Here is a 13,155-nt window from a genome sequence, read left to right on the forward strand (position 1 = left end):
AAGGGTAGATGAGACTATTTAGCTATGGTAAGCAGCTCTTCTAGGAGAAGGACACTCTAAAATCAAACCATAGCCTCTGTACCATAGTCTTCCACTGTTTTGGGTTAGAGTTCTCTTGCTTGAGGGTACACTCAGGCACATTCTTTTATTTTATTTCTCTTCCTCTTGTTTGTTAAAAGTTTCATAGTTTATATATGAAAGGTTTGTTTCAATGTTGTTACTGTTCTTAAAAATCTTAATAGTTAATTACTTATCTTGAAGTTTATTTATCACCTTTCCTCAATGGGCTACTTTCCTTGTTGGAGTCCTTGGGCTTATAGCATCTCGGTTTTCCAACTAGGGTTGTAGCTTAGCTATTAATAATAATATTAATCACATTCTTTCATTCAAAAACATGTTAAACTTCTTTGGAAACATTACCTACTTATGCACATAAACAAGCTACCCTCTTGAGTAAATATTCTAATACACGCATCAGTTCAAACATAAAAACTGTTATTACCCGACAGTATCTTATTATTCATACCCTGCATTTTCTAGACTATAAAATTTTACTGGGCCAATGTATGGCGCATATAGATTTTTATTCTTTATAATTATTAAGTAACTGTTTCATAATAAACAATTGATCTATGCATTTTCTTCCTTATTTGCATATGTACTGTAGTTCTCCTCTGAATTCATCTGTCACATTCATTGATATGCTATGTAAAATCATTCCCATATTCTTCGTATAAATGCCTTTATCAAATTTATCTTTATGCAATAAAACAGCTACTCTTCTCGCGTATTTCATTTGAGTCCATCCATTTCCTCATTCAGACATGCATTATAAACACAAAAACGTGTGCACACATACTGAAACACACATATTCATATTATATACAGTATATGTATATGTATATATATATATATATATATATATATATATATATATATATATATATATATATATATATGTATATATATATATATATATATATATATATATATATATATATACTGGCATAGAAAGACCATAAAGACAGGTGTAGAAGAACATGTTTGATACTTCTGTCTGTAGTGGGCTAACAATGGCAATGATGACTCTTTAGCTGTGGTAAGCAGCTCTTCTAGGAGAAGGACACTCCAATATTAAACCACTGTTCTCTAGTCTTAGGTTGTGCCATAGCCTCTGTACCATGGTCTTCCACTGTCTTGGGTTGGAGTTCTCTTGCTTGAGGGTACACTCAGGCACACTATTCTATCTTATTTTTTTTTTCTTCCTCTTGTTTTTTTGAAATGGTGTGTTGGGCAGGCTTAATAGAAGGGCCATGGGTGCCTGGTGGTTTATCAAGAGGTTGTCTTTTCCTTTTTATGATTCTTTTTCTTCTCAAAACCATCCTTACTGTCCTCCCTTCAGTTGAAGTGGCTATCCTGGAGGGTATTTAGCCTTGCATGGTGTATCGGCTCCTCCATGTTGACCAGTTTTTCCGACTTTTTACTATAGTCTATGGGTATCATCAATCACTTTGTTTATAATTCTGTACGTATTGTTTTTGTTATAATTCTTGTTAATCTAGTTTTTAAGTATGATGTCTCTTTTTTATTTCTATTAATTCTAATGCTGTCTGGAGACATTGAGCGAAATCCGGGACCAGTACGTCCTAGATTTCGTCAATGTCGTCTTCTGTATTGCAATATTCGTGGTCTTCATGCAAATATCCAAGACCTTACAGTTGCGTCCAGACAGTATGATATTTTTTTGTGCTCAGAAACTTTGGTTTCTAATATGAGGCACTCATCTGAGCTCCTTATAACTGGTTTTAAGAAGCCAATAATGTTGAAACGTGATGCCATCCCTAGGGCCAGGGGAATGGCGGTGTATATTAGGACCGAGTACCCTGCTTCTCATAAGTCCTGCTATCAATGTGGATGTCATGAGATTCAGGTAATAAAAGTTTGTGGCAGGCATAACAACTTTTATTTATGTTCGATCTACCGGAATCCAGACATGGATGATTCTATCTTCGATTGTTTTCTTACCATTATGGCTAAGATACAAGAAGATGATAGAAAGGCTTCTTTTGTCTTTGTTGGGGATTTTAATGCTCACCATAGGGAGTGGTTAAGTTCTATCTCTCCAACCGATCGCCATGGCTTAAGAGCTTTAGACTTTGCCTCTGAATCAGGCTGTGAGCAAATCATAAATGAAGCTACTCACAGGTCTGGTAATTGCTTGGACCTCGTATACACTGACTCCCCTGGCGTTATAACTGGTAAGGTTGGTTCTCCAGTCGGGACATCTGATCATGCCTTGATTTCATTATTAGTGAAGACTGAGCAGCCTGTCCCTGATATATCATATTCTTGTAAAATTTATATGAAATCCCAAGCAGACTGGAATGGGATTTTACATGATCTTTTGTGCTTGAATTGGTCACAATTATATAATAGTGTAGATCCTGTCGTCCCTTTGAATGAGAATTTAGTCAACATAATTGATAGGCGTATCCCTTCTCGTGTGCTAAGGTACCGAGTGAAGGACAAACCGTGGTTCAATGATGATTGTAGACGTGCTTTTTTGGAGAAGCAGGAGGCCTATCAACTTTGGAAGGGTAACAGATCAGATTTGACCTGGAACAACTATACTCAGCTTCGAGCTTTTGCTTAGAGAGTTTATGCCTCAACTGAAAAGGAGTACAATTTAACCATAAAAGAAACACTTTCTGGTACAACTCAGGAACATAAATGGGGGTCTACCCTTAAATCTGTACTCTTTGGTGTAGATGCAACAGTTCCTCCTTTACTTAAACCAGATGGCTCAGTCACTCACTGTCCAAAGGAAAAGGCAACCCTTTTGGCGGATGTTTTTGACAGTAAACAGAGTAATGAAAAACTTGAACTTCCTCATTCCTGTTTTCCTGAGGCTGAACTAACTAGTTTGGCTTTTCGATTTCGTGAGATTGGAGCTCTGTTGATGGACCTTGGTGCTTATGGAGGTGTGGACCCAAGTGGTATTTTTCCTTTGTTTTTTGTGAAGACTGCAGATTTCTTAGCTCAAAAGTTATCTGTTATTTTGCGCAAGTTAGCAAGAAGAGGAGCTTTTAGCACTAGTTGGAGAATTGGCAATGTTACTCCTCTATGTAAATGTGTTTGTGGTAGCTCAAGTCCCACTGATTGCCGCCCAATTTCCATAACTCCCATATTATCTAAAGTTTTTGAACGTCTTCTGGCAGAGCGTCTTAATAGCTTTGCTGAAGGTAATCATCTACTCCCTAGTTTGCAATTTGGTTTTCGTAAAGGCCTTGGAGCATGTGATGCCCTTCTTACAATCTCCAATGCTGTACAGAAATCCCTTGATTGTGGTCGGGAAGTTCGTATGATTGGCCTTGATTTTAGTGCTGCCTTTGACCGTGTTAATCATGAGGCCCTTGTTTTCAAACTGAAACAGTTGGGAGTGGGTGGGTCGTTTCTTAGCATTATTATTGATTTTTAAAGTAATAGATCTCAAAGAGTTGTTGTTGATGGGCACCATAGTGATTATAGGAGTGTGATATCCGGTGTTCCACAGGGTAGTGTTCTTGGCCCATTACTTTTTATACTATATACACATGACATGGGGTTTGGCCTAGAAAACAAGCTTGTTGCATATGCAGATGATACTACTCTCTTTGCATCAATTCCATCCCCTGCATGTAGATCTAGGGTTGGTGAATCCCTTAATAGAGATTTAGCTAGAATTAGTGCATGGTGCAAATTATGGGGTATGAAGTTGAATCCTAACAAAACTCAAAGTATGATTGTAAGTAGGTCAAGGACGGTGGTTCCTCAACATCCGAATCTCAGTATTGATAATCTTTCTTTAAATATGTATGAATCTTTCAAAATTTTAGGTGTAATTCTCGACAGTAAATTTACTTTTGAGAAACATATAACGTCTGTGTCTTTTTCAATTTCACAAAAAATAGGCTTATTGAGAAAGTCTTTCAGGATTTTCGGTGATCAATCTATTCTGAAGAAGGGTTTTAATTCTTTCATTCTACCTTGTTTTGAGTATTGTTCTCCTGTCTGGTCTTCAGCTGCTGATTCTCATCTTAATTTGTTGGACAGAAACTTACGGTCTATTAAATTTCTTATTCCTGATCTAGATATTAATCTCTGGCACCGTCGTTCAATTAGTTCATTATGCATGTTGCATAAGATTTTTCACAACTCTGACCATCCTTTACATTCAGATCTCCCTGGACAATTCTATCCTGTTCGTAATACTAGGCAGGCAGTTAATTCTAATAGCCAGGCCTTCTCCATCACGAGGCTCAATACTACGCAGTACTCTAGAAGTTTTATTCCAGCTGTGACCAAGTTGTGGAATGATCTTCCTAATCGGGTGGTTGAATCAGTAGAACTTCAAAAGTTCAAAGTTGGAGCAAATGCTTTTTTTGTTGACCAGGCGGACATAGTCTTTTTATAGTTTATTTATGACATATTTGTTTTTGATGTTGTTGATAGTTTATTATATGACATGTCTGTTTTGACGTTGTCTCATATTTTAGAATGATTTATTGTTAATTTGTTCTCTTCATTTATTTATTTCCTTATTTCCTTTCCTCACTGGGCTATTTTTCCCTGTTGGAGCCCCTGGGCTTATAGCATCTTGCTTTTCCAACTAGGGTTGTGGCTTGGATAGTAATAATAGTAATAATAATAATATATATATATATATATATATATATATATATATATATATATATATATATATATATATATATATATATATATATATACTTTATATATATACTTATATATATATATATATATATATATATATATATATATATATATATATATATATATATATATATATATATATATATATATATACTGTATGTGTGTGTGCTGTGTTACTAGAAGAGCTTTATTACGTGAAATTAGAAGAACTGGGGAATCTTAGATGAAGTTAAAAGATGGCCATATATTTTGCTTCAGAGCAGCTGCAGGAACAAAGAAACTGGAGCAGGTTTTCTTATTAATACAAATCTTGCAGATAACATCGAAGAATTTTGTAGTACTCATGACAGAATTGCAAGATTGTTTATCAAATTATATAAGAAATATAAACTGAAGATCATTCAAACGTATACACCAGCATCCCATACAGAAGAAGAAATAGAAACGTTTTGTGAAGATCTGTAGATATCAACAAAAAACATGACTTTATTTACATTTGCTTTGGGTGATTTCAACGATAAATTATGTCGAAATAAGAGAGGAGAATCAGCAGTACATAAGTTTGGAGTAAGCACAAGAAATGATAGAGAAGACATGTTTGTAGCATTTTCTGAAAGAAACAGTTTAAAAATCATAAAAATTTTATCTTATCAAAGAAAGGAACTTAGAAAATGGACATGGAGAAGCCCAAATGGAGAAACGAAAACTGAAATAGATTTTATTCTCAGTGAAAAAGTTAATTTTAGATATAAAAGTGGTAAACAAGTTAAAATCAACCACCATGTAATGGTGAGAAGTAAAATCTGTCTAGATCTCGGGAAAGAAAGTGAAAATTAATTTCAAGAAAGAAAATAAACATTCCTGTAATAAGAGAAAAATCTGATGAGTTAAGTTTAGCAATACAAAATAGGTACTCCCATCAACATGGTGAAATGGAAGCAAGTAAAGGAATGAAAAGTAATTTAACAAAATTTGTATTGGAATCAGCACAAGTGATAGTTAGAAAAGTTCCTAAACAAGATCAAGAAAAACTATCAATAAAGACCAAAAACCTAATAAAGAAAAGATCGGAAAGAAGGGTAAAATTCAAAAAAGGTTTAATAGAATTAGCAGAACTATCCAAGACAATAAACAAATTAAAAACTCAAGATATTGGTAAACTTAAGTGGTACTAAATTGAGGAAACATTAAACAAAGGAAGAAGCCTCAAGTTAATAAAATAAAGACTTGGAACAGATATTTGCTTTAAAGGATGAAAATGGAAATATTTTCCACAAAAGAGATGGAATTATAGAAATGGCAGAGGATTTCAAGAAAATCCAATCCAATAGTGATTTAAGAAATAACTTTACTAATAGAAATAAAAAAAAAACACCTGAGCTGGTACCATATGTAACAGTAGATGTATAAAAAACATTAAAATACATGAAAAGAGCATGATTGGTAACGTCTCTGTCTGGTGTTTGCCAGACTGGGTTTCGAGTCCCGCTGAGACTCGTTAGTGCCATTAGTGTCTGCAATCTTACCATCCTTGTGAGCTAAGTTTGGGGCGTTTGGGAGAGCCTATAGGTCAATCTGCTGAGCCATCAGCAGCCACTGCCTGGCCCTCCTTGGTGCTAGCTTGGGTGGAGATGAGGCTTGGGCGCTGATCATACAATATATGGTCAGTCTCTAGGGCATTGTCCTGATTGCTAGGGCAATGTCACTGTCCCTTGCCTCTACCATTCATGAGCGACCGTTAAACCTTTAAAGCAGCTGTAAAAGATGATCTAACAATTTATTTAATAATAAATGGAGAAGATTTCGTCGTAGTAAAGCACGGCGAACATAACACAAAATATCTGCAAGAATTCTCTATACCTACAGTTGGAAAAACTTTATCATTATACTTATTTACAGAAATGGGGATACAAAAGACCTGAAAAATTACCACCCAATATGTTTACTCTCCGTAATATATAAAATATTTACAAAGATCACATTACGCTGAATAGAAAGACATCTATATTTTAATCAGTCAAGAGAGCAGGGAGCCTTTAGAAGTGGATATTCAACAATGTGTGGCATTTATAAACTATGAGAAAGCTTTTGATTCTATCAAAACTTCAGCAGTTATGAAAGCCCTTCAAAGACAAGGAATAGATAAATCTTACGTAAGAACAGCATAAAGATACTAAGACAATTCTGACTGAGAAAATAGTTAGACAAGGAGACCCTATCTTTCCTACATTATTCACAGCGTGCCTAAAAGAAATATTTGAAAATTTAGATTAGGAAGTTGTAAGAATTAACATTAATGGAAATTCCTTAACAACTTGATATTTGCAGATGATATGTTTCTATTTAGTGAAACATAGCAGGAACTGCAAAAGATGATAGAAGATTTGAATGGAGAAATCAGAAATGTTGAACTGAAATTGAATATGAGTAACACTAAGATATTGTTCAATAAAAATGCAGACAACAAATAAGGGCTATGTATGAACCTCTAGAAATTGATAATGAACATACATATTTAGGACAGCCAGTAAGTAAGTATTTCACGAGAACAAGAGATCGAAATTTAAAGAAGGTAATAAACATGGGATGGAGAGCTTTTGATAAACAAAATGAGATTTATGAAATGTGAAATCCTACTTTCTCTAACAAGAAAAGTATTTCATTAGATGGTTCTACCAGTATTAACTTATGCATTATAAACTTGGAGGCTCACTAAAGGCTTAGAACATAAGCTAGTAACAACTCAAAGAGCAATTTAAAGAATAATAATGGGAATAAGATCAAGAGACAGAAAAAGAGCAACATAGCTACTAGTGCAAACTAAACTAGAGGATATTCTAACAACGAGTAAGAAAAAGAAATGAAATGGATATCGATAGGATATATAATGAGAATAACAGATAAAAGATGGATACTAAGAATAACAGGAAATGTCCATAAGATACCAAAAGAAGCAGGGGAAAGATGAAATGATGATGGATTGATGAGCTAAGAAAGTTTGTGGGTACATATTGGCATATAAAGCCTATAAACAGGCACGAGTGGATGAACATGTCTGAGGCCTTTGTCCTGCAGTTGACTAGTAATGGGTGATAATGATGATGACATATAGTCTATAGATATGTATGTATGTATGTACATGCATCTGTATGAGTAATATATATATATATATATATATAAATATATATATATATATATATATATACATATATATTTATAGGTATATATATATATATATACAGTATACATATATATATATATATATATTTATATATATAAATATATATATATATATATATATACAGTATACATATATGTACTGTATATATATGTATATATATATTTATATGTATATATATATATATATATATATATTGTCAAATTATGGCCACCTTAGTGATAAGTAATACGCTAAGATCGTATGAATCTCTTCTCATGAATCATAGTCCATGAGCCTGGTCTCAAAATTTTGGCCCTTGGTACCATTTTGGGGCAGGAAATCTCATTGTGATTAACTGAAAGAGCAATGTCTATAGTCTTCAAAAATGTATGATAGCATTTTATATCTCTTTGCCTTCCTTGTGTTATCAACCGTTTTTTATGTATGACGTGTGATTTTTTCCGGCGTGACTTACAGGTGATGTTTGTCTCCTGCGAGCTAGTCCATTAATATCATTAGGACTTATTATATACCAAAATAAAGGCCAAGAAAAGGACTTCAAAATAAGCTATCACATATTTTAATATCTTGTACACAGTGTTAGTTACGAGCATATTTATGCTGAAATTAATGAATTTTTTTCAATGTAACTGGAAAGTTTTCCTTATAGAAAAAATATCATGTCTGGTATTTGTGATTCAACTTAACATTCATATTTTGTGTTTCAAGAGCTTTCCTTTGATACCAATATGTGATCCATAGCTATTATATTAAGAAAGTTATTGAATCTTAAAGCAACTACTATCAAATATTGTTTTTTATGAGCATAACTAAAATGTTGAAAATGGGAATACAGGGTTAGAGATCAAATTCATATCATAAAATGTGAATATGGCAACTGTAGAAATAAGATTAGAATCTAAAATTAATTATTTAAATGTGCATTACATAACACCAACTGTAATACTTGTATTAAAAATGCTATGAACACTAAATCTAATATAAACATACTGTATTACATTATAAACCATAACACCACCAATACACTTAATACTATTGTCCAGATAGGGTATTTTAAGTTCAGTAGTCTTCAAAATCTTCCATTTCCAACATTGTTTCATAATTATTATCATCATCCTCACCACCTGACACCCCGATTTTCCCAGTCTTGTAATTTGCACATGTCGGTGCATTTTAGTCCATTAGCTAGACATACACACCTTGGTATGGCACACTTTTTAGAACACTTGAATGACAAAAGATCAAGCACAGCCTCAGGAACAGTTGTCCATCCATCCATTTAATAACTAGCTGGTCTCCTCCATCTTCTTTTTCAAGCTTCCAACCATGGCCTATAGGATTTGGAATGTGAGGATTTTGCTGTAGACATCGTCTCCATATAGCAGACTGATAATTGGCACGTTGTGCATGTTGTTTCAAGCAGTCTCTGCTAGGAGGCAGTTGGTGGCTTTCTATCTCACATTTCCTTGCACAGAAGAGATTGTATCTCAGAGCATTTACATGAACACAAGGTGTCTTGGCCGCATAGATGAGACAAGTAACTGCTTCAAGTCTTTCCATCTGTTCTTGAGAAAGGTCCCATTCACTCCCAAATTCCATAAATGCATCTAGTACATTTTTATTTGTGGTCATTAATTTGAGTGAGCTTGTTTTTCTTTTGCCAGCAAATGCACTCACACTATCGCAGCCTGTGAAAGCATGCATTCCAACTAGTCCTTTGCAAATATCAGCAGCAAGTGTAGCAGTAACCTTGTCAATTGATAGAATCTTTGTTCGTGTCTTAATCCACATTTCAGATACAGATGACCACAGATGATATTCTTGAAAGCCACGAGCAAGATGAGCACATCCATATCATCGGAGCTGATAACAACTGTTGGATGTCCTTGCTTTACGGCATGTGCAGCATATAAGAGAAGACGGCCATCGGCTTCTTCTTGAGTACACGATAGATCCGTTACCATCTCACTTCCATGTTGTGTTATCTTGAAGCACTGGTCAGCATCTGTGACAAACATAACCTTTTGCTCTAGCCTGCTTCTGTAATGTTGCTGCTTCCACTCATTCACAAGAAAAGTTATAAAGTTAGTTTTATTGACACTGATTCAGAAAGGACCTCCACTGATGGACAAGCTGATTTGGTGTAATATTTGAAGACTTAATCCATGCTGTTCTCCTCAAATACTTCATTCTGAGTTTTTGATGGATAGTTCATGGTATTGATCAAACACAAAGTCAATTCTCTGACTAGAGCCTCCCTCTCTCATTACCATAGCAAAGACTGTTTGAGCAATGTCACCAAAAGTGTTCTGATCCCCTTTCACCTTTTGTACTAACATCATGCCATCGATTACAGAAGCCGAATTTAAGGGCATTTCCTCCTCTGGTGTGACATCCTTGTACAATGCTTTAGCGAGGATTGCCTTGTTTGTCTTCCTTGGCAAACCCTCGGGGGTTGCTAATGCCCATGGCATTGGTCCAAGAGGATAGGACAATATATCTGCCATTTGAAGATTTTGACTTTGGGCAATTACAATGATTCTCCCAAACAATGACCAGTCTGCCTTCAATATCACTGCTCTTCCAGTATGAGTCTTCACTTCTTTCTTCCTGCACATGTGGCTAAAGGTTTTCAGTTTATTGAGCTTGACAGTATCAAAGAATTGTGTTACAGGGGGATCAAAATCTAGTCTTTCTTGCTTAAACTTGGTGTAACACTTCTCTCCAACATCTAGAGCTTTAAGTAAATCTGAAGCAACTTCTGGAGTGGCAGTCTTTGCTGTTGAGATGCTCATCATGTCCTGTTGACTGGAAAATGGGTTTACCCAGCTTTCAATTGTACTAACTACTGCAAAAATTGCTTCCTCATCTTTCTCAGATCTTGGGTGCTGGAGATCATTATGAACTGCATCTGATTTATTCTCGTGAACCATGTCTCTTAACTGACCTAAGAATGCACTTCTGTGCTCAGAAGTTATGTAATAGCGTTTGACTGCCCCTGACTTCAAACTTAATCTGGTTGTGCCTCCTGGTGTTTGAGTGTCTCTGTTCACTGTAACTTGGAGGGCCTGATCTACTGGAAGACGGCCAAAAGGATTAGTGCATGAACATCTGGACAGAAAAGCAACCATCCCTTAAAGCTTCATACACTTCTGGATGTGTCTCACTTAGGGCTGACATCTGGGCATAATACACAGGGAGGTATCTGGCATAGTTGGTTCTGTCATATGCAAATAACCAGGGAATCAGTGATCTGATGGCATGCAGATAGAGCTCCCAGTTGCCTTCACGTGATGCACGTAGCAAGCCAAGAATAATGTCCTCAACCATGTCAACGTAGGACATCCAAAATGCAGACAGATCACCATTCGACTTGCGGAGATGGTTAAGAAACTGTGACCATATTATTTTGAGGTCTTTAAAGTCTTGAGTCACTAACAAGTTGCCAATATCGTTCTGGTTTAGGTCTTTGTTAGTTAACTGGGATAAGGTATTTTGAACTCTCAGATACACATGTTCAACTTCGTCCAATTGTGACAAACTGTTCCCGGATCAATCTCATGAGAGCTTCATACACAAGTTTATGAACTCTGACAGCTCGGTTGTACATTTTACTTTCAAGAACACCATTAATTGAACCTTCTGAAACAACACCCGATTCTATACATAGGTCACTTAAGCCAGCATCCATAAACCTCTTGCCTAGGACAGCCAGAGCATTACAGATGGTATGAAATGCTCCCAAACTAATTATGACATTGGCATATTTAACTCTGTGTCTCCAAGCAATCTCTGATAATTTTGCAAAAATGGCTTGATCTACGACAATGACAATAACTGGTAGCTGCAACTCTGTTCGGATAGCCTCGGACTGATTCAGGATTTCAAAAACTGTAGTGAGCTCGGTTGCAGGGGCGTTTATAGTGGGAAGGTAGCAAAGGATGTCTTCTTTGATGGAGATATCCTTTCTCATGTTCATGTTAAATCCTGTCCAACTTGGGATGTTCTTATTTTCCATATTTGATTGTCTGAGAATGATCCAGACTAAATTATTATTCCGAGCAGATACTGCAGCTTCATCAGCATCTTTATTACTCGTTCTTGGTGGCAAAGGTTGTGGACCTACTCTCTTTCCAGCAATGTAGGTTTCCAGTTCTGTGTGCTGTGTAAAAATAGTCCTTTGTTTTTCCTTATCAATAACTGGAAGAGCAGGCTTTGGGAGAAGAGGCCCAATTATTTTGCATTGCACAGCAATGCCATTAACACGATGAGAAGTTCCCTGACCTGTCAAAGTTTCTTCGAGTCTGTCGATGTTATCCCATGCTACATTTGTGAAAATATAAGGCTGCAAAGGAGTACGTAAGACCTCCGCTTGGTTCTGTGTTGCAGCTAATTTTTGAAGACTAAGTGCTGTGTCATTTTCTTCAAGTTGTGAGTAAGAGATCCCATGTCCAAGTCTGTTTAGCATCCGAATCAATTCAGCATTGCCTGATAATATTTTGACAGCATATGGAAGCAACAAATGTTTTTGGAGATTTCTGCTTTCCTCGTGTTGTGGCATATATCAGATCCTGACCAAGAGACTGTATTAGAAATGTCACTCTTTGAGATGGGTGTTCTTTTTCAGGTTCTCCAGTCAGAATACCAGTCAATAACTGCTGAAGCAGACACGGCAATTTCATGGACTCGTTTTTAAGATCAGATGGATGGTAGGGCTACGGAGATGGCAAACAGCTTTCCTGTATTGATGTCCGAACATAAGATGATGCCTGGTGAAGGATGCACTTTATGTCACTAGATTTTGATCTCAGAGTTTTCAATTCATTTCGAAGATTTTTGTTTTCAAGGACCATGTCTTGCATTGTAATGCTGTCTGGAATTGCTAACAACTTTCCTGCTTCATCCTTATAAATGTGAATAATGTCTCCAACTTCTGAGTCCAGTCTCCGTTTGATGTGTTTCTTGGTGGATTCATTCATTCTGTAACCTCTGGAATGCATGAAGTTCTCCATTCTAGCTGCAAGTGTGGCTACAGGAACAATTAGCTTATCAGGCAACATTTCATTTCTTATAAATGTAAAAAGATCATCATAAGCCTCAGATTCAACCTCGTTGTAAGCTGTTTCATATTCATTCTCATTCTTGCTTGTTCTAGATTCTTGAGACTTTTTTGTTTTTCGGATATAATTTCTGTAGCAAGAGTTGTGGTAATGAGCCTCTGCAGCAACAATGTCTCGACTTGTTGCTGCTAATATCTTGTCATC

General features: G+C 35.8%; 1 protein-coding gene across 1 annotated transcript; it reads left to right on the forward strand.

Annotated features, from left to right (window-relative positions):
* The first annotated feature begins 5,190 nt into the window (after nucleotides 1–5,190).
* On the forward strand, nucleotides 5,191–5,547 carry LOC137642882 (craniofacial development protein 2-like). The gene has a single exon (XM_068375749.1). The coding sequence runs from the start codon at nucleotides 5,191–5,193 to the stop codon at nucleotides 5,545–5,547; it is 357 nt and encodes a 118-aa protein (XP_068231850.1).
* Nucleotides 5,548–13,155: the final 7,608 nt, after the last annotated feature.

Source organism: Palaemon carinicauda, chromosome 6 (genome assembly GCF_036898095.1).
Source record: "Palaemon carinicauda isolate YSFRI2023 chromosome 6, ASM3689809v2, whole genome shotgun sequence".
Lineage (NCBI taxonomy): Eukaryota > Metazoa > Arthropoda > Malacostraca > Decapoda > Palaemonidae > Palaemon > Palaemon carinicauda.